This window comes from Fukomys damarensis, unplaced genomic scaffold, assembly GCF_012274545.1.
Source record: "Fukomys damarensis isolate Sample0158 unplaced genomic scaffold, DMR_v1.0_HiC HiC_scaffold_23, whole genome shotgun sequence".
In the NCBI taxonomy this organism is placed as follows: Eukaryota; Metazoa; Chordata; class Mammalia; order Rodentia; family Bathyergidae; genus Fukomys; species Fukomys damarensis.
The window spans coordinates 57,231,931-57,254,993 of NW_022900935.1; the positions used below are offsets into that span (position 1 = coordinate 57,231,931).

General features: G+C 45.0%; 1 protein-coding gene across 9 annotated transcripts in view; it reads right to left on the reverse strand.

Annotated features, from left to right (window-relative positions):
* The window catches only part of Slc39a11 (solute carrier family 39 member 11), a 412,155-nt gene that overhangs the window by 291,116 nt on the left and 97,976 nt on the right, over positions 1-23,063 (reverse strand). For 8 of the 9 annotated variants that reach the window (XR_783584.3, XR_004518544.1, XM_010640585.3 and 5 more), the window contains one exon: positions 15,107-15,265. The exons of the other annotated variant lie outside the window; for it this stretch is intronic. Coding sequence is in view for 6 of the 8 variants with exons in the window: in XM_010640585.3 (XP_010638887.1) it covers positions 15,107-15,265 (159 nt within the window). In the remaining 2 variants the exon portion in view is untranslated. The remainder of the gene's footprint in view (positions 1-15,106; positions 15,266-23,063) is intronic. 9 annotated transcript variants of the gene reach the window in all.

Below are 23,063 nucleotides of genomic sequence, written 5' to 3' on the forward strand. Positions count from 1 at the left end.
CTCCTCACTTTCTCTAACCTTCAGCTATACAAGACCTTAGCTAGCTTCTACTAGTTTCCTGTCTCAGGCACTCACGGATCCAATCTCCCCTTCCTGTTGAGGGCTCTCACCAATACATATAAAGATCTCCAGCTTCCCCTCCTCCCTGAGCCCCTGGCTCACCTCCCAACCTCCTATAAACCTCTTGACCCAGATATCTTGCCATGGATGCAGACACAAAACAGGGGGGGACCATCAGTCAATGCCTGCAGAACTCATGTTTCCAAAATTGAGTGTTTCCATCCAAACCCAAACCCATCTTCCCCTTCCAAAATCCTTTATTTCCCAGTAGCTTGCTCTGCAAGTGTTTCAGAAGAGGAGCAAACATGTCTAATAAATTTGAACTTGATAGGTGAGTGATGTCTTGCAAAATGAGTAGCAGGTGACACAGAATGTCCCGTGATCACAACTGAGCCAGTGGTCCTTCTCTTTCTCCCTCTCCACTCCTCCATCTCACTCCTCTCCTCTCCGCTCCTCTCCTCTTCTCCCCCCGCCAACCCCACTGCAAGATTGCAGGTAACTCTCTCCCAACACCAACACCAAAAGGTTATGGAGGAGATCTCCTCCCCTTGGCAGAAGGGGAGGACAAAAGGCCAGAGGAATCTCTTCCTTCAAATGAGATTAGAGAGATGTATAAAATGTGGAAAACACTGCAAAATATGATAGAAAAGCACCACCTGAATAAGGCTACATAGCAGTGCACATGACAAATCCGAGTGAGACTTTGGGGGTTGCAGAGCTTCAGAAAGCTGCATTTAAAAAATACATCATCCTGCTGCACGTTAAAGCTTCAGAACAGAAAACCTCCCAAGTACCACATAACTGCATTGTTGCAAAGAGCTGCTTTTCTAAATACAAGAATTTCTTTGACGCTGAAAAGAGTCAAGGCAGCTGGGGCAATATTTCAGAACTCTTGAACCAAAACTAGATCTAGGCACCTTTCAAAGGGTGTCAGCCTTCAGCTGGTTTTCTGAATCAGCCAGTGTCCCAGCTATCATCCAATGACCCAGATTCCTGGCATCGGAGGCAACACTCCATTAAACATCAGATCAAGAGACTCTAACTCCCTACTTGAGTGCCTGCTAATTAAACCCTTAAGAAGTGTGGTGCTGGAATGCAGCAAAGATTCTAAAAGCAGATATCTGTCCTGAAAAGAGCAAAATGCAAACTTTTGCTCACAAACACATCTAACTTCTTAAAATGATCTTACAAATTAAGTCACCTTCATTTGAATAAGACCTTTTTTGGGGTTACTGGGAATCAAACTGGGGTCTTTGCATATGCGAGGCAGGTGGCGGCACCACTGAGCTAAATCCCCAGCCCTTAAGTCACCTTCATTTGAAAGGCAAGGGGGATTTGCGTGAAGAGAAATAAAAAGGGAAAAAGGTGAAGCCAAGATTACCTTAAAGAATCTGGTTGTCTTGAAGGAGTAACAAATAAGCTGCTTTAAAACTAGGTAAAATGTATGAAGCCACTATTTTCCTGGACTGGAAATTAGACCGTGTAGGGCTGCAATGCCCACAAGAAAGAAAAATACAATGTGTGCTCTACACTCACGTGGGCATCTGGCATGACAGCACATTCTAAACTGTGGCATAAAATTTTAGTGGAGCACTAAACAGAAAGATTGAAATTCAAGACTGCTGAGACAACTGGAGTACACGGGACAAGGTATCCGAGAGGAAGAAGCTACACAAAGAAGTGTCAGAAATCTGAAAAGTGGTATCCTCGAGTCGCTGGCTAAACTCTAAAATATGCATGTAGGTGCCAAGTGAATACAATGAAACCTGGCGGGGGAAAAAAAATCATTTCCAGGGGACTATGAACTAAATGGAGATTCCACGGGCCACATATGGTGCCAGAAATGGTGGGATTCCACGTATCCCTAATGAAGCGATCTCACTGCTCATTCTAGTCACTCAGCTAAGACTCTGTAAAGGCCGTCCATATGGGGAGAACCATGCCACCCTAGAGTAAAAGCTACTCCAGCTCTATACCCATTCAAGGATGTCGAGGATCATGATGAGTCACCAGTACATTAACTCCGTCAGAACAGAATCCAATACACGAAGATGACAAAAACTATTCTCACAACAAACAGCACTGACAATGTCCCACATGTATTGAAAAATACTCAATAAATATATAAAGCCAAAAATAATACAGATATATACCTTTTTCAAGAGTATAAAGAAAATATGACTGCAGTGAATTGACAGATATGAGATCTAAGCAGAAAAACAAAAATTACTTTAAAAAAAAGAAACTAAAAAGAAATACTATAACTAAAAATTTGATTACCTATAATGAACAAATTTTAGATGGGCTTAATAACAGACTGAGCACTGCAAACAAATGGGGTGGTACATTTAAAGGACAATCAACAGACACATTCAAATGAAAACAGATAAGAAGATAATGTTCCCAATGACTTAGGGAACAATTATCAATCGGACACACATGTGTCATGGGAGTTCCAAAGAGAGGACAGGGAGACATGAGGTAGAAAAGCTATTTTCTAACATGTGGGCTTATTTTTTAAATTCACTCTGAAAATGTCAATCTATAGATCTAAGAGGCATAATAAGCCACACGAATAGGACCACTGTAAGCCTAAGGTGAGGACAGCCCATTCCACCCTCAACGCCTAAGACCAACCCCCAGCAGAGTCAAGCTGTACCACCACACATCAACTGTCTGCCATAATATTACTTAAAACTCTTTCATGAAAGATAGAAAAACTCAGATTCTCAACAACAGGGAAGCCATCATGCCAGGCACACAATAAAAAATGACTAGACATAGAAAGGAAGAGGGCTATGAGACCCCACAAGGAGGAGAGAAAAGCAATCAAGGGAGACAGAGAAAACCACAGAAAGGCATGTCCCAGTCAAAAGGGTAAACATTCAAGCCACATTACATACAAGGGAACAATGCTGAGCTCCCATCAGAAACGCTGGAAGCCAGAGGTCCCTGGAATGTCATCATTAAAATCCCAAAGGCAAAAGCTGTTAACTCATATTGTATGTGCAGTGAAAATATTCCTTAAATGATAAATGCAAAATAAAGATATTTCCAAATAAATAAAACCAAAGAATTTGTCATCAGCATGCCTAAATTATAACAAACATTAAAAGAAGTTCTCTGGGTAGGAGGAAACAATAGCAGATGAAAATCTGAGTCAAATAAGATCTGCTACTGAAAAGCGCTGAAAATGGTAAATTTGTGGGTGGCTACAAAGAGTTTTTCTAATTTTAAAGCTTCTTTTAAAGACAACTGACTGCTGAAAGCAAAATAGCAATGTTTTGAAGATTTTATAACATATGAAGAAATAAAATGGACCATTAAAAAAAAAATAACAAATGTAGCTAATGGAGATAAATGAAAGTATACTGCTGTAAGATTCTTTTATTACACAGGAAGTGGTATAAAGTTAATTTGGTGTACACTGTGATGAATTAAAGATGTTACAGTACCTACAGCAACTGCTCAAAACCTAATACAAAGAAATATATTTTAAAACACAGTACAGAAAATTAACAGAATGCTAGAAACTGTTTAACCCAAAAGAAGACAGGAAAGGAAGCACAGAAAAAGAAACACAAACAAACAAAATACCCAGATGGAATAAATAATAAGATGGTAAGCAGAAACTTAATTATATCAATAATTGCATAAAGTGTAAACTGATTGAATATTCCAATTAAGAGACTGAGATCATCAGACTAAACAAAAAAAGTAAAACCCAGTTATATAGCTTATTAAATGTAAAAACACAACTAGGTTAAAAGTACGAGAATGGAAAAAGATATACCATGCAAACACTAAAAGAGAAGCTGCAGCGGCCGGCTATCTTAATAAAGAACAAAGAGGACTTCAGGACTAAAATGACCATCAATTTTATTTCACTAAGAACAGAGGTGAAGAACTGCAGTCCTTTTCCTGCCATCTGGAGAGACGCCATTCAGAGTCCTCCTTGGGGGTCTTTTACAGAGTCCTTGATGTCCGGAAGATAGAGGAAGAGAATTGCTCAGGTCTCTCACAGCAGGTGTGACAAATTGAATATTCATTCACCTCTAACCCAAAACCTTCATATGTTGAAGCACTAACCTCCAATGTGACAGGAACCTTTTGGAAATGCAGTAAGTAATGTTCGATGAAGTCATGAGGGTGGGATCCTCATGATAGGATCAGTGTCTTATAAGACAGCAGATCACCCCCACCTGTCCCAGGTGACAACCTGGGCCTGAGAAGGCCTCCATCTGGAAGCCAAGCCGGCAAGAGGGCCCTCACCTACAACTCAACCAGTCAGCACCTAATGTTGTATTTTCTCTGGCTTTAGGCCACCCTGACAATGGGGTTTTGTTAAGGCGGTCCAAGCCAAGACGGTGGGAACACAGCGTGGTATGTGCCCTATCCTGTACCTGGCCCAGTATTTCTAAAGGAGAACCAAAGAAACCTGAAAAGAGCCTTGGAAAACTTCAGCTCTAGCTTACTGACACTATACAGCACTGTGGACACTGGAAACCTAAACTGTCCCTAGGAAATTGGCCATTGAGCCGCTCAAAAATCTACAGTTCCCAGAGCCAAAAGCACCACTGTACGTGTCATGCCTGGGACCGTTCAGCGAGCAAGTCCAGCCTGTTCTTGAGATTTCCTGACCCCAGGGCTGAATGCCAGCTTCTGACAGAGGCTGCTGCTGCAAGACTGCCCACAGATGTCCCTCTGCATCGTGTGGAAGCCACCATTCTCTGCGACAGTGAGAAGGCCTGATCTGTGAGGTCTGACACGATGGCCACCAGCCTGAAAAGTGCTGTGTATGTGTGTGTTCGTGTTCGTGTGTGTGCACTGTGTGCACATGCGTGCCACAAAGACCTGCAAAAGACAGAAAAGGAAGACCAAACTGCTGCTGATAAGGTTAAACTGGGATTAATGACTATCCCAGCTGGCAAACTACAGTCGCGTTATGTGACCTCAGGTCACAGACTTCCCTGAGGGTGGCAGGGAGCCCTGTGCTCCTCCGGCAGGCCTCCAGCAGTGACAGGGGAGCTCAGCCTGCTGGTAAAGGCCGGTCAGCAGCACTCACCATTCAGGAGACTGACGAGGACAGAACTTCTGGGAACCATCTTCCCAAAGGCTCATAATCAGCACAGAAATAAAATTGTGCAAAAATAAGCCTCTGTAATATTAAAAATCAAACAGACTTAAAGTAGGTCACTCTAGCTACCAGCACAAATAGGCTCATTCATGGCTCACAGAAATCATACCACATGCCCAACCATGACAGACCTGTAGCGGCCAGGAAGGAGTGTTTGTCCCAGCCCCAGGGTGCAGGGCTTACTCACTTTCAACCCCCCCAGGGGCACTGAGTCTCCTCCTTTGTCTTCAAGTTTACATTCAGAGAAATATACAGACTCCTCCAGGCACCAGGCCTGAGAGAGACTTCTGCTTTTGCTTATGTAAGTGGAGCAGGCCTGGACCTGCTTGGCGGCCTTTCCCAGCTTTCACAGCCAGCAGCAACAAGGCCAGCGTTTTTTTTTTTTTTTTTTTGGTCAATTATTCCTAGGCCAGGGGATGCAGTGGGCACGGGCCCATCAAGAGGAAAGAAAGAGTGTGAGGACACCGACAGGGAAGGAAGGAAGCTGTCCCGCAGAGGGACAGGTTGGACAGCACCTCCGAGACCCCCTGTACAAGGTAAGGGCTACACGAGCCTTATGTCAGGGACACACATGCACTCAGCCCCCAAACCTCCAGATGCAGAGACAGGAATCCACTGCTTGTGACACCTGCTAGCAGCTGATCTGTACATTCAGTTCAGAATGTCTCATTTCACTCAGGGTAAGATGAGCGAGTCCTCCTATTTCTCACTCAGACAATTTGAAAAAAGAGGCTCCAAGGGGGACTGGCAGTGACTAGAGAAACAATGTGCCCGAGACCCAGGGCTAAGAGCCCCTTCCCCTCCACCCAGCTCAAAGGGTTGGACCAGCAGGAGCCACAGACACAGAGCTCTGCAGAGCACCTACGAAAGGAGGCTTCACAGACTCCTATTTTTGACATCCCAGGGACTCCATATAGGAGAGAACAGTGTTTTAGTCCTCTCAGTGGCTTTAATTAGACTCTCCCCAAATTGGCCACAAGACATTTCTCTTCCCACATCTTTCCTGCCTCTTTGTTTTTTGGGTTTTTTTTTCCCCCCCGTAACGGGAATCGAACTTGGGTCCTTGCGCTTGCGAAGCAGGCGGCAAAACCACTGAGCTAAATCCCCAGCCCTGGGAACTTTCTATTCAACTTCCCCAGGACTTTGACGTCCCGGCCTTGAGAGTTGCATCAAAACCACCCGCCCACCCAAATCAACAGAGCTGAGCAACCCAGGCACAACCAGGACCTGTTCTGCTGGGTATTGCTACACCTGCCTGCCACCTGGCCAAGGATCGAGCTGTGGGCAAACCAGACTTGGTTCCAGTCACCTTTGGGAGGAAGGAGGTGTCTAACTCATTTCGGATGCCTTCCCTCTCTCCACTTTGAAAATCATCTTTGCCACCCCTACCCACCACTGTTCCAGGACAGTCCTGTGATGGCTTCTGGATTATTTTTCATAAATAGTTGTTCTCAAGTGATGGCAAGAGAGGACAGGCATCTGATCACAACTTTTTTCTTTTTTTTGAGACAGGATCTCACTATGATCTCCAGGAGTTTGAGGCCAGCCTGGGCTACATAGTGCATTGAACTCCTAGAGGTCTTCCTGCCTCAGCCTCTTGAGTGTACCACCATAACTGGCACGAATCACAACTTTATGAAAAAGTTTTCTCATAATGATAAAGGAATCCCAAGTTCTAGAAGCTCCCAATCATGCCTGTTCACATTCAAGAATCCTCATGTGCTTATTACAATAACAAGAACCATCTGATGCTTAAGGAGTCCCCTCAGAAAGTTAACGTGAACTGACTCTGTGTGTGTGTGTGTGTGTGTCCCCAAGTCTCATGGAGACTTGAATAATCACCCACAGAGGTGGGTTTCTGAATTCTGTCAAAAGCCAGAGAGCAGGTATTCTCAAGATGCTCTGGTCCACTGATTGTGAAGCTACAAGTCTTTCTCCCACAGGGTCAGTGATCCAGGGCTGTGTGCACAGCCGGCGCCCAAGCATGCAGATTCAGGGAGCAGTATTCACTGCCTGGCCTGGAGTACAGACCACACAGAGAAGAGGTAGAGGCCCTGGCCAGCATCCCCACCACCGACAGCAAGCGCCACACATTAGTAAACTGACTCAACTCCCTTTCTGACCCTTGTGCATGCCAAGGAGACCCAAAAATGACAGCTGAGCATCTCCCTAAAAGCCCTGGGAGGCTGAGGAAGGCCTCCAAAGGCCACAGAAATAATCTCAACTGTGGATTCCACTTGCACCTGAGAATAGGCACTGCTACTCATGAGGGCATGGACTCCAGCTCCCTCCAGGTGTCACCCTGTGAAGGGCATGCAGCCTCAGGTGAAAAGGGCACCTTAGTTTCATTGATTGCATAAAGACAAACTATCCTCGGCCAGCAAAGCCCTCTGAACAGAAAGAGTTTCTCAGTGACCCCCTTGGATTGTAACTGCTTAGAGACAGGACTTCGAAGAGATGACTAAGTTAAAATAGTGCCACTAAGGTGTGGACTCGGTCCCGTCTGACTGGTGTCCTAATAAGAAGGAAAAATCTGGACACAGGGTGACACCAGGGATGTGCACACAGAGTCCGACTACACAAAGACAGTGAAAAGGTGGTGCCTGCCCCCCAAGGAGAGAGGCCTCAGGAGAAGCCAGCCCTGCCTACACTGGACCTTGGATTTCCAGCCTCCAGAAATGTAAGAAACAAATGCCTGTGTTTAAGCCAGCCTGCTGGTGGTATTTTGCTAGGGAAGGCTGAGTGAACTAATGCAGGTGTGTAGAGAGTTCGGGAAAAGGTCCAATTGCAAAACCAAAGTTCTGTGGCCTGCAAGTACCCAATCCGCCTCCACACGCCAACCACCTCTCCTAATTGCACAACCGCGTTCCCACCTAGCACACCCGCAATAGCTACTACAGGGCCTCTGTCAGGGCCACCATAACCATCAACGATGGAGCAATACCAGATGCTCCTTCCAGTGTGAAGCAGGATTGCTTATTTCAAGTCCCAAACGCTAAAAGAAACTTAATGCAAAATGCTAATGCTGACACAGAGGGACCAGGTCCCTTTCTACTACTACACAGGTCCGGCTTCTCCGTCAGTATCACACTTGTTAAGACTCTCGTGGATGCAATACAATTCCTTTGTTTTCTGCAAGATACACTTGCCATTTTCTCTCTTCTTTTCTCTCTTTCTCTTTCTTCATCTCTCATGTTAGAAGAGAGAGAAAGACCTATGAAGGAGAGAGATACATGCAAACACACCTCAAGGGAAAAAGTAGACTGTCTTTTGGAACATCTGTCACTTGTAGCCAGTTTTCATTTGTGGCTGCTCAAAGAAGCTCCAGCCAGCCAAATGCTGACACCAGCCAAAGTTATTAAAAGCATTTTCACATATTTCATTCAGGGTTTTGCCAGAGGCACCTTCCTTGCCACAATAACGAATATGAGGAGGACTTGGGAGAGAAGCAGGGGGCTGAGAAGACGGTAGCCCTTTGCGACCCTACCTGCCCAGGTAGGATATGGGGCCAAGTCCACCCAGACAACCCATGGCTTCAGACAGTCATGGGGTCTTGCTGCTTTTCCTTTCCTGCTGCTGCCGTCTCTCAGGGCAGCCTCCTCACAGTGTCAGACTCCAGGAGAGGGGAGGGAGGAGAAAGAGAAGAGAGACTGCCAACATGGCAAGCAAGCCGCAGAAAGCGAGTAGCACCAACACAGGCAGAGTCAGAAAACACCAAACAAAATTACATTTCCACATGTACATCCATACATATGTGAAAGCTCAGAGCAGCAATCTAATGATCAAAGATGGGACAACCGCTGCACAAACAACACCAAGAAGAGAAAACTCCACGCTGAAAAAAAGCACTTTAAATTTAAAAGTAACACAAAATGGGAGCTACAGGTGGCTTCCGTCTGGATACACATGTAAGTGTGCACAGCTACAGAGAAGGGAGAGCCCACTGGAGCCGGGATCCTGTGATCAGAAAGCTGATTCAAAGCCCCCTAGCAGAACACAAGCAAACAGGGCGAGAATTTGCACTTCAGAATTTAAAAGTCAAGCATAACTGCCTTTCTTCAACCAGGGGGGGGAAAAAAGAAAAACCCTGGAAAATTACTCAATACCCTGATACAAGTGCTTGACTGATCTGTCTAGGAAGAGGATGGAAAAGGAGAGGAATTTTTCTTTTACACTGGGGGTGGGGGGTGTACCGGGGATCAAATCCAGGGCCACTGAACTCCAGCCCTTTCTGTTTTTTTTTTTTTTACCTTTTCCCTGTTCTGTCCTGGCTCCTAGCAATGCCTGAAACTTGAAGTAGGTGAGCCTGAAATCTCAATTATATTGAGCTGGAAAGGGGAGGAACCCCGGCAAGATTTTCATTCCAGGGTTCCAGATTTTTTTTTTTTTTTTTTTTTTTTTTTTTTTTTTTAATCTTAAAATAAGTTCTTAACAAATTGCTGAGTCTGGGCTCAAACATGATTCTTCTGCCTTTCAGGGTGCTGGAATTTTTTTTCAATTTTTTTATCAGCCCATGTTTGTATCACATAAAGTTTCCATCCCCTATGTGGAGGTGGTACATGTACATGACACATCTGAATTCCTTTTGTAACCCCTCTCTCCCCTGCCTCACCCCTCCTTCCATTTCTTCATGCCTCTCCATTTGAGAAAGATTAATTTCCCTACTTCCTATTGTCTTTATCTTTGCTCTTTATTTACAATTTGGGTTTTTCATATAATAGAAACCATGAGGTAGGCGTCTGTATCTAATTTACTTCACTTAACATCATGGTCTTGAGTGCATTTATTTTCCTACAAATGACTCAAGTTTTTGTTTAAGGTACAGTAGTACTCCCCTGTGTGTAAACACTACATCTCCTTTATCCATTTATCTGTCAATAGACATATGGGCTGCTTCCAAGATTTAACCATTACGAGTTGTGCTGTTATAAACACTGGTATGCACTCTGACATGATGTCTTTAACTCTTTGAAAGATAACTACAAGGGGAGCAACTGTGTCAAATGGAAAGTCTAATTTCATTCTTTTGAAGTATCCACACTGACTTCCATAACAGTACTAGTTTATATTCCCACCAACAATGTAGATGGTTCCTTCCTCCCACCACCGGTCTCATCAGCTTTTTCCATACAGTAAAACCTTGGATTAGGAGTAACTTGTTCTAACAAGATGAGTAAATGTGATGTTGAATGTCACGTGATCACAACTGGGCCAATGGTTCTTCTCCCTGCTCTGTCTCCTCTCCCCACCTTGCCCCTCCTCTTCTACTTCTTCCTCCCCTTTTTCTTTTTCTTTCTTCTCCCCCTTGCTTCTTTTCTCTTCTCTCTTCCCTCTCCCTCCTCAGCCCCCTGCTCCTCCCCCCACTCTTTGTAGGATTGTGGGTGATCATCTCCCAATAGCAAGAAGGGAAGGAATCTCCTCGCAGAGCAGGAAGAGAAAAAGGTGGAGGAATCCTTCCCTTCAAATGAGATTAGGGAGATACGTAAAATGTGGGAAACAGTGCAAAATTTGTAGAAAAACACCACCCGAATATGGCTGTAACAGTGCAAGCAACGAATTGTTTAACAACAATGCAATTTCACATTTCCCCAAATTTCTCAAAAGGAGGTAAAAGCAAGTGTAATTGGCTAGGTTCCTTGTCAAAATTTCACAAAAAGCAAAAGACTGCACTGAGCCTATAGAGAGTAGCGATTGCATTAGCAATAATAAAAGTCATCCTGCCCAATAACCTTCCTCTCTCGTCTCCCTCATACCAGCCAAAGGTAACTGCAGATTTTTTTCTTTATAGTTGGCATTTTCTTTATGGTTTTGTATTATATAACAATATTGTGATCATTTTATATTAATATTTTTGGGCTGTGGAATGAATCATCTGTTTCCATCTTTCCTTTGAGGAAATTCATTTTGATATACAAATGCTTTGAATTACAAGCATGTTGCCAGAACAAATTGTGCTCACGAACCAAGGTTTTATTGTATTTGATTTCTTCATGGGAGTCATTCTTTCTGGAGTAAGGTAGAATCTCAGTGTTGTTTCAATTCCCGTTTCTTTAATGGCCAGAGATGGTGAACATTTATTTCATGTATTTATTGGCCATTTGAACTTCTTCTGAGAAATGAGCTAAGATAAACTTCTTCTTAAATTGCAGGTGTTGTGTATTTTGTTCCAGTGACTCCAAAGTGACTAAGACCTTTGTGTTTCTACTCATGTGTGTTCCACATCTGAAGGCCCAGCTGCCCACTCTGGCCACCCCTGGCTCCCTGGCCAGGTCTGACTCTTCCCAGCCCATGGAAGCCAAGTGCACATCCCCAGTGCCAACCTGGATCCTGCCAGACCAAGGTACCTGCACTCGTCCCCCCAAGTACCCCAGGACTCAGAACTTGTGGAAGTCTGCAGCAGGCTCAGCAGTCGGCGGTCTTCACCCTGACCCCAGCCCTGCAGTTCTGACTGTGATGCCCTGTGGTGAGGGCCCACCACAGGAGTGCTAGAGATCCCCATAAGCTAAGAAAACAGGGATCCTGGTAGCCTCGGCAATGGGCCCTGGCCCAAAGGCAACAGCCAGTTGATTCTGGCTTGGTCTAGGTGACAAGAGAACGAGCCATTCCGTGCATGCTGGCTTCACCTTGGGCCACCAAGATACTGAGGAAGAACAGGGCAGCTCACAGGCCTAACCCTGACATTAACCCTACCTCTCACGATATAAAGATTAACTCAGAATAGATCAAAGACCAAAGAGTAAAATACAAATCAATAACCTTGCCATGGGACAAAATCCTTGTGCTCATGGGTTAGGCAGAGATTTCCTATGGATATCATCAAAGATACATAAAGGAACAAAAAGGGAGAGATTAAGTTTCATCAAAATTAGGAACTGGTCTTTGAAAGACTGTTAGGTGAGTGGAAGGATGATGTGCTGATTGAGACGAAATGTATGTAGTCATGTATCTGGAAATGTTTCTTCAATACCACTCTTATGGCTTATAGCTAGATCTTTCTCTGTGCTGTAAAAGGGTCTCCATGGCAGCCCCGTGGGCCACTCTCTTGGCTCTGGGGACAGGCGGGAAATCTCAGAGCTGCGGGGCAAACAGGAGGCTTCCCTAGTCATATCCTTGTTGTGCTGGGGTCCTCCCTGCTGATGTAGCCCAGGGCCCTGTATCTCCTGGTGGCAGAGGGCACTCGTGGACATGAGAGACCGTGCTCTCTGGCTCCTTTGTGACACCCTCTTGCCTCTCTCCAGATGTCCGGGAGACCTCAGCTAAGAGCAGGGCAGTGTGAGGGCCCCAAGCTGCCTCTGTGCTGGTCTAGGCCTCAGGATGTGGGGTGTGGGTTGCCTGCTTATGCTGGGTGGGCGGATCCGAGACGCCCTGTGTGCCACTGTGCTGCCGCTGCAGGCCTGGGCTGCTGAGAGTAATCACTTCTCCCTCCTCTCACTTCGGCTCTCTGGCATTGTTTCCAGGGTCTGTCACTGTATGCATTTAGCTAGTTCTAGTCTGCTCTCAATCAACACGGAATAATTGTACATTGTTTGTGGGGTACGCCGAAAGGTTCTGACACGTGTACACTGTGTAATGATCAAACCCTACCATGTGCCCTAACTGCGTGCAGCAGGGAGGGAAAGCTCTCCATCATCTCCTCAACACATACGAGCTACTCACTGCCCTTTTCGGGTTCGGAAAGGAAATTAACATGGACACCCAGGGAACCCTTGGCTGGCCTCGGAGTGGAGGTCAACAGGCTGTCACCAGCGAGACTCTCTAAACAATGTTCGTATTCGGTGACGGCAGCAATTAGAAATAAAGCCCCTCTATTTATAAGAACTCCTAGACAGATTCCCCTTCTTACACAGCCGTGAGAATTCATTTCTCTTCAAGTGTCCTAGAACAGGTGTTTACCATCAGGCTGGTCTTTCTGCTACCCACTAGTGGTTCCTATGTCACTCTCCCAGCCCTTGTTCTTCAACTCCCCAACACTTGGCCCCTACTCCCAAATCATGCTTCAGTGTCTACACCATCTCATCATCTATCTAGAATTCACTCCCGAGAGCTTCTCCATACTCAAAGCACAGATTAGAGCAAGCAGGGACCAAATGGTTTGGTTTTGTTTTTTTTTAAGTACACTAAATGGTACAAATTGGCCCACGACTATTTACCCTACCCAGAGAAAGCCCCTCTGTTTGCGCAGCTGAATACACCTGACACCATCCTACAATCCCTGTCCCCAGTCCCATTAGCAGTGACCCATTGTGACTATTAAGGGCCCAGGTAGGTTCAAGTGAGAGGGCAGAGGGTGACACGGCAGCAGCTATGTCCAGATGCCCAACTAGATTCCCGTCAACTGGATTATTCAGGGCTTCAGACCACTGGCCACAAGAGCTTCCTGCCGGGGACAAGGAGAATATGCCACAACAGTGAGCTACATGCAACCAGAGTGGGTTTAAGAGCAGAATGTGGCCATGCACCGTGAGGGCTTCTGAAAGCCACCACCACACAGCAGGGAAGCTGAGCATCCAGGAGGCAGAAACAGGCACTGCCACTCAAGCTTTTAATGAAAAAAAAAAAAGTGACAGATGGTGTTTCCTTTGGACAGCATCACGGCTGTCTTTCCAACCATCACATCAACGCCCTGGTCCAGAGACACAGTCCTACTGACCTAGGACTCATCAGTTTCTCATTAGCCCCAGGTCCTAGAAGTCAAGTCCCTAGGGATGCTTCCTCTTTCTCTTTCTCTGGCTGGGCATTGAAGGCAAGAAAGAAGGCAGGTAGTCAGGGAAGAGAACATCGGCCTACCTCCTGGGATACACATTCGTTGAGCCCTCCCTTGCTATGATCGAACAGAAGAAATGCTTTTGACATCATTTTTCCCACGTGGCTCTTCCTGGACCTCTCCCTTCTAGGGGTGAGCACCAGTTTGGGATGCTTCTGCCCAGGCCTAGGATTGACTGGGGTTCAATATCTGGTAAGGCTGTACATGCATCACCAGTCACAGCCAATAATGGGTTGTAGCCAGTGGCTGGTAGCTGCTGTGTCAGGGCCTGGCCCTGAGTGTCTCTGATCAGCCATAAAGGCTGTTATGTGCACAAGTACACCTCATTCCCAAATTCAACCCACCAGCCTGATTTCAGCAAAAATCCTGAAATCTCTAGATCACCCTCAATTTTGGTGCTTCTTAAATTTTTATGTATTTCTTTATTTTTACAGTCCCTCAGTAGAGCTATCCTCAAATCGCAGGGAGGAAAACTGGAACTAAGGGACATACAACTAGTGAATGGCAGAAATGAGCTCACGCCCAGACTCAAGGTGCCCAGCCCTCCCACCTCACCCTCTGTAAGCCCCTGTCGATGGTACATGTTGGCAATGGTCTTATGCCAATGGCTGGATGTGTTGTCATCTCCCTGGTGACATCATAAGCTCTGCAAAGACCATGACCACAGTCACTTCCTTTGCCCAGTTCCATGACTTCTCACATATACATGTGTACAGCACAACACCAGCCACACACTATTGGGGGGGCGGGGAGTGGGGAACAGGGTCTCACTATGTAGTTGAGACTGACCTGGAACTCACTATGTAGCCCAGGCTGGTCTCAAACTTGCAGCAATCCTGCCTCAGCCTCCTGAGTGCTGGGATTACAGGTGTGCGCCACCACGACCGGCCACACACTATATTTTTAAAGACATCTGACATTCAAAGTCTGGACTTACCAAAACGTAAATAGTGGGATGATTAGTCACATTACCCTGAGAGTTAGAAGAAATCACCACTGATTTCCTCTAATGCCCTTCTTATCTGTTTGTACTCCACGGGCTACTTAACAGAGAAATAATAGCTACATCGAGGTGACCAGAAAGCAATTCACTGCATAGAGCTGGGTGTCTCCTACACCACAGCCCAAAGGAAAATGGTACTCACCAAGTGAGGCATCAGGAGGTCGGCCAGGTAGACGAAAGCAGCCCCAAGGGTGAAGCCAACAGCCACTGGGATGAAGGCAAAAGCACCAAAGCCCCCTGAGGACGTGGCCATCTCAACTGCTGGGGCCAGGAGAGACCAGTAAGAGGCTGCTAACATGACCTGCAAAACCAGTGAGCAACAAACCATTAGACATCCCTCGGCCTTCTGAACAGTGTCTTCTGTTGCTCTTGGGCCCAAACTAAACCCTACCATTTCACAAGTAATCAGACCTTCAATCCCACATATTAGGTTTCAACTATCCCAACCAAAAAACCAACCCCAGAATTTCCTCCCCAGAATGTTCTTACTAGAACTAAGCATGTAAGAACCTAATTTGAGTGGGATGGTCGACCTGAGAAGAATGAGTCCAGTTTGCTGTCATCTACCCACAAATTCTGTGGCTCTCAATCAGAGACAGTTTTGCTCTCTATGTGACATGTGGCCATGTCCAGAGAGATCTTCCGTTGTCACACTGAAGGTGGGGTAGGGAAGGTTGCTACTGGCATCTAATTACTCAAGTAGAGGCCCAGGGTGCTGGTAAATATCCTACAGTGCACAGCAAAGGCTCTGACAACAAAGAATTATCTGGCCCCCAAATGTCAGTCATAGCATTGTTGAGAAATCCTGTTCTAATTGAATACTTCTGAGACAAAGTTCTGATTACTTCATAAGTACCACTGCATAATAACAGAGCTCTAATTATTACAGAATTCTTCCTTATGTTGAGCTGAAATCTGTCTCCCGTTTTTATCTGCTGGCTCTCTTTCTGCTCTCTGGAGCACCAAATCATATGCTTTTCCCCCATCACATGTGACTCCCTTTGAAGTATTTGAAGACTACCAATAAGTCAATGTCAGACTGAACTCATCAATTTTCTTATCTCTAAAAGGAAGAGAGAAACTAATATTTACTGATCACCTATGCTTTCCAGAGATGAGGTTTACATTCAATATCTTATCATCACAACAGCCTCAGGAGGCAGATATTGTTTTCTATTGCTATTTGTAGACAAAGAAATGAAATTTGGAATAAGGCAATTTGCGCTTTTCACATAGGCAGTAAGTGGCAGATCCAAGGAACTGACCAAGCAGGACCACAATCAAATCAATGAGGGGAGAAATGAAGAAGAGAAAAATGATGCAGGTCTCAAAATCTCTGCAAGTCACTTTGAAAAACAGTTCTCCAGCACTGACCAAATTAATCACGATGGATGTTCATTCAATCTTACAGATGACGTGGCATCCTTCTTGGCTAGAGCACACCCACCACCCATCGTAAATATGTGAAAATCATCTCCAACATGGAAAATATTGAATGGGTTTCTAAAAATAACTTAATTACACCATGTCTTTAAAAAAGCACCTGCATCACCCATCTCCAAAATAACATTCAGAGCGACAGAGCCAAGTATCGCCACAGCAGCAGTAAAGAACAAATCTATGCAAAACTCTCTGAGTTTCCTTCTGTCCACCATCATGCACATGGAGCCACTTGCTCTGGGACAAATTCTAGCAGAAACCTGAGTGTCACCCAGGCAAAAGTGCACTTGCCTCTTAAACCCCAAGAAAGAATGAAAATGTCTCATCTAAACAGGATGGGAGCTGAGGTTGTACAGTCCAACTCCATGATCCAGGTTGCCATGAAAGGACATCAGAGCAAGCCTGACAACTCCCCACTGCTGCTCACTAGCTTTGGAATCCAACAGCCCCTGGCAGCTCTCCATTAATGAGAACCCATACAGGGAGAGATAAAGACGTCCTTCTTCTACTTTTTAAATTTAAACTGTCTGGTATTCAATCTCTCTCCTCTTCCCTTCCCCTCTCTTCTCTTCTGCTCCTCCTCTTCCTCCTCCTCCTCCACCTCTTCTTCCTCTCTTTCTCCCTCTCTCCTCTTCCCTCCCTCTTCCCCTTCCCCCCCTAGATTTCATGATCTCCTATACAGTCCCACCACCCAAAAGCCATAATGACCAAGGGAAAGCCATGCACTATCCCAAAAGGAGACCCAGCATCCTTATCAGCATCACTTGAGGTACTGCCATATTACTCATCCCATTCTCAACATCAAGCCCAACATTCATAAAAGCTCCCTTCTATCTCTCTGCATCACTGGATACCCATCTTTTTCCCTGTCCCTGTGTGCTATAAGCACACCAAGTTCTCACTGACAAGTCACTCAGTGAGGAGCAGAGAAGTGTGCCTCTTGAGGGAGGGTGTGCTATAACCTGGGATGCTTGAATGATGTACGTGAGCCTCTTCCTTGGGAATCACTGTTCCTTATCTTCAGTCAAATCTAAGGCCCAGTTGGATTTCTTGCTTTTCTTTTCCTTGCCAATCTCCCTGCTGCCCATATAACTGAAAAATGACCCAAGAACAACCTGTAAATAGTATCAGATTGCCTGCCTTAAAATGACAGCAGCACCCAAAGAAAACCTATCTAGAGTGCATGTGTGGGACACAAGATGACCATGTCCTAGTACCCCAAAACCTGGGAATGTTTTACCTTACATGGTTAAAGGAAATCTGCAGGTATATTTAGACTGAGGACTCTGAGATAGTGAGAGGATGCCGGATTGTCTGAGTAGGGCCAGTGTCATCCCAGATGTCCTTATGAGGGAAAAAGAGGGACAGAGTTAGAGGGAAGATGTGACAACAAACCACATCCATTCCATTTATCTTAAGTATCCAGACTGGGTAAATCCATGGAGACATGAAGCAAATGGGTGACTGACAGGGGAAGCAGGAAGTGGAGGAAGGGGAATGACTGCTGACTAAGTATCAGGTCTCATCGGGGTGTGATGGAAATATTTGGAAGTAGATAAAGGTGATGCTTCACAGCATCATGTTCTACATACCACTGAATTATAAACTTTAAAATTATTTACTCCGGATTCTGTCGGGTACTACCACTGCCCCAAGCAGTGTGCTGAACTCTCCAGACCCCCACCGGGGGCCACACATGCGTGACCTGTGTGACAATGCCAAAATGCCAAGACCAATCTCAGGGGCCCTTCTTCCAAGCACCTTAAATCCTTTGACTGAGTCCACATTTACAATGGGAAATGCAGGATGTAAAATCAAGTCTGTGTTTGAGTCTGGGCACTGCCCCTTAGCACTTAGGTACCCTAACAAAAAGCTTAGGCTCGCCACAGCTCAGTTTAGACAATCGGAAATGATGCTACTGAACAGAGTTGTAAGAATCACGTGGCCGGACACAGTGCCACACGTGACTAACCTATCATCCTGTAATTAGCACTCTGGGAGGATGATGCAGGAGGACTGTAAGTTCAGGCCCAGCCTGGGTAACTTAACAACTTAGCAAGATCTTGTCTCAAAATAAAAAGGCCTGAGGATGGTAGCTCAATGTGCAGGGCCTCATAGTAGAAAAAAAAAATCATATAACATTGGGCGCAGTGGAACAAGCCTTTAATCCCAGATACTCAGGAGGCTGAGGCAGAAGAATTGCAAGTTTGAGACCAGTTTGGTCAATTTAGACAGACTCTGTCCAAAATAAAAATTAAAAATAAAAAAATTTTTTTGAGGGTATAAGTTGATCACCACTAGGTTCAATCCCTAGCACTGTACAAAAAAAAAAAAAAAAAAAAAAAAAGTAGCCAACCCAGTAGCTGGCAGAGAGGAGAAGATAAATCAGTTATATTTTGCCTTCTCCCCACAGCCTGAGCTGCTTTCACCAAAAATGCTCTTCCTTCACCCAATCTTGCTTGGCTGCCCTCCTCCAGGGGGCACCCTTTTTCATACTACTAGTTTCATTTTTGTAGTATGAACTCCCCAGTCCTGGTTCAGACCAGGATGGAAGGCGTGCTTTGAGCCTAGTCTTGGACAGAGCAGTTGTTCAGTATCTGTTGCCTACACAAGTTCTCCACCATCCTTGCTAATGAAGGGGAGCAATGGGGGTGGAAAAGTCTGAATGAGAGTGATCAGGAAGTGATTCAACACTCACACACAAATGCCTAACTTTTAAAGTGATTTCTACCTTTCAAATTGAGTATGTTACAGGCTTACACTCCGATGCCTCCACCCCTGTGCAAGCACAGGTTGAGTAATTGTTTAAATGGAAAGTAGTCAACATCAGACTGCCAAACTTTCGTGTGTAATCCACTGATTGAATCATCTACTGATCGAATCACAGACTCATTCAGTGCTGAAAGGGACTTTAGGAAACTACATCGTCCAGACACTTTGTTTAACAGATGGGAAGAGTGAGACCCACAGAGATTCGGTGGCTTCCCCAAGGCCCCAGAGCAAGCTGATGCCATCCATAGCTGACTGTGCCATCCCCAGACCACATCAGGGCCATCCTTCCCCCCCACTACCTGAACTTCTTTTAAGAAATTCTGAAAGCTCTAGAGTAAAAGTCCCAGCCCTCCCCTCATCGAGGAATCCCAGAACCAAAGTCTGGGATGAAGTTAGGATGGTAACTATCAAAAGGACAGCATTCGTTTTGGCAAGGATGTGGTGAAAAGGGAACACTTGTACATTACTGAGCAAGATGTAAATTTGTGCAGCCATTATGGAAAATAATTTGGAGGCTCCTCAAAACATTAAAAATAGAACTATCATATGATCCAACAATCCCACTAGGAGGGTGTGTCCAAAGGAAATAAGACCCATATGGTGAAAGACATCTGCATCTTCATCTTTATTACAGCGTTACTCACAATGTTGCCAAGTACTGAGGTGCTGTACGCTTCCTAGGTTTCCTTTCCAAATTCTTGTTGTCCTGAACAAAGAATTGGACAGGAGACAAGGCAACAAAGTGTTTTACATTGATTAAAGGTAAAAGGAGAGAGAAAAGAAGGGAGAAGTGCTCTAAAAAGAAGTGCTCTGTAGGGTGAGTGTGAGGAAAGAAAGTACACCTCATATGCAGAGAAGGCCACTGTGACAGAAAGAAGACAGTGGCCACAGGGCCAACAGCCCCTGCCTTTTATACCTCCATTTTGAAGTCAGATCTAGATCGCCCTATGAAATCCCTGCTTGCACTCTCCGACTGGTATCAAATGCAGGACTCAGAAGTTGTTCTGCGCATGAGTCTTGACTCTGTGATTGACAGGTCATGCTCATTTGCCCAGCCAGTCTGCCACACCCTAATTTCGTGCCTCACAATACATATGGCATATATAAAGAAAATGTGGTATTTCAGCACAGCTCTTCAGCCATTAAAAAGATGAAATCTTGTCATTTACAGCAATATGGATGGGACTGGAGGTCATCATGTTACATGAAATAGGCTTGGCACAAACAGACAAATATAACATGTTCTTACTCACACATAGGACCTAAAAAAGCTGTTCTCATAGAGCTGGGGAATAGACAACCTTGTCCCCATTTCACAATGGAACTCCCATAGGATAGAGAGTAGAACAGTAATTACCAGAGCCTGAAAAGGATGAGGATTAGTTAATGGATATTAAGTTACATTTAGATCAGCAGAGTTCATTCTGACTTTCTATTATGCTGTAGCATAAACACAATTAGCAATAGTGTATGTTTCAAAATATATAGAAGAGGGGGATCTCAAATGATCTCACAAGGAAATTATTTAAGGTGACAGTAAGTTAATTACCCTAATTTGATTCATCCTTACATAATACATACATGTATAGGAGTACCACATTGTTTACATGTGTGCATATGTGTATATATATGTGTATATATATATGTATTATAATTGTGTTGATCTTCAAAATTAAAACATAAATTGTAAAAGTCTGAGATGAGTCAATTTCAGCCATAAATTAACATCACTGATCCTACCAGTATTCCCCAATATTGCAACATAAGCTATTCCAAGAAAAACCAGAACCAGAAAACTTTGGCAACTAATAAACAGTGGTAATGAGCCTGTTAAATTCTTGCCTCTGGAAGATAAATCAGATCTCACAAATGTAAATCTATTAATAGACCCTGTCTGCCTCAGAAGTAGGTAGGGAAACAAGCAATTGAGGAACATGGGATAATCTCCCACTGGCAGCACAGCTAATGCCAGGGGTTTCAAAGCAAAACATACACACATCAGACCCTGGGTCCAGGCTCTGAATCACAGGCCCATGAAATGCCCCTTCCCTCACTGTCAACTACACTTCAAGGAAGAGGAGTCCAAATGTACGATGTGCCCTGGAAGGGACCCTGGAACGGACCCTGGAACAGAAACAGGAAAGCTGGTGATATCCAAATAAGGCCTGGAGTTCAGTTCACCATCAAGTGCCACTGTGTCTCATCTTCATGACTGAGTACATGAGACGTTCACATTAGGAGAAAGTGGGTGAAGAATACCAAGAAACTCCCTCCGCTATTTTCAAAGCTTTCCTGAAAATGGAAAATAAATACCTTAGTAAATATTAATGATAACATCAGTCAACAAGGTGGAGAGAAGACTGAGGGAGAGCATTATGGCTAACGGGTATAAACCGTGCATGCAAACCTTTGAAGGGAAGAAGAGAACCCACAGTTTGCCTTGTGGGGTCAACAAAGCAATGGGCCTGGGGCTTTGCTAGGTGGTCGCCAGAGAGACAATGTGCTTTACCTCACTGATACCTATAACCTCCTCTTTGGGGTTCAAAGAAATTCAGTAACTCATCCAAGAACAGTCAGCTGGAAGTGTCCAAGCTGGAATTTGAAACACAGGCCTGATTCCAAAACTGTGCTCTTAACCTCAAAGCTACACGCCATCTCCTGGATGTTTGAAATTCTTTAAAAATTATAATACTCCCAATGTCACCTACTCAGAGAATATTTTTTCTCTAGTCATTTTCAAACGTTTACTATGCTAACAGCACTCCTTGTCCACTTGGGAACCACACAGAGTATAGGTCGGTGGTAGCAGGTCCATGGCACACATGCTGCAGCTGGCTGTTTGTTATCATTAAAAGCTCTAAGAGGTTCGCCCTCACTGGCCTAGGCCGTAGAACTTCTAGTTAACCAGGGCTGAAGGAATGCAAGCTGCTTGCTATCTCCCAAACCTCTGGAGAGTGAAAGTCTTCTCTCAAGTGCGACATTCCAGGGTGACAGTCCAGGGAAGGCTTTGTTAGCACAAAGGCAGAAGAAAGGTGGAGGACATGGCAGCCACAAGGTCACAAGGAGTTGGGAGGTCAAAGAGAGGAGCAGGTGGGTAATCACTGACAGACACCCTAAGAAGGTTTACACGTGGCCCCACTGGGACAGGAGACCCAGAAGCAAACTGGGTGCCAGCTCAGCTTCCAGAGCCTCTGAAATGAGGGTAGAGATGGACCTAAAAGAGGACTGGGTGGAGCCAAGAAAAGGAGTAATTCCTCCTGTTTCCTGGGTGGCCAAACAACTGCCCCATGTGACACCCAGCAATCCCCAGCCCAGCAAGGGAGAGGGTACCATGACACTAACATGAGGAAAAGGTGACAAGTTTCCATGCTGCAATGAAGCATCCAGCATCCTCCCACATCCTTTTCCCAATTTTATAATGGAACTCTGATGGCATTAAGGATCCTATGCACAAAACTTCTACATAATAATTTAATGTCCACCTTGACTGTACGTTTCTGTTGAGGTGCCCAAAATCAGAGCTTTAAAGCCAGAAGGCTGAAAACGACCCACGGAAACACTTCGAATCAGCAGGTATTTGCAAACTCTTTCTTGTGCTCCCTAGGGTAAAACCCACCACTTCCCTCGTACAGTTCTCAGAACCCAGCAAAGCTTATAATATGATCCTTGTTTTCAAAATACCATCCCACAGGGATCCATACTTGATAATACTATTACTTTCCCTCTGGTGTCAGAGGTACCAGCACAGACTAATCAAAAACAATCAGCTAGGGGCTGGGGATTTAGCTCAGTGGCACTGCACCTGCCTTACAAGCACAAGGTCCTGAGTTCAATCCCCAGTACCCCCGCCAAAATCAGCTAAACACCCAGTTCACAGCAGGCAACCT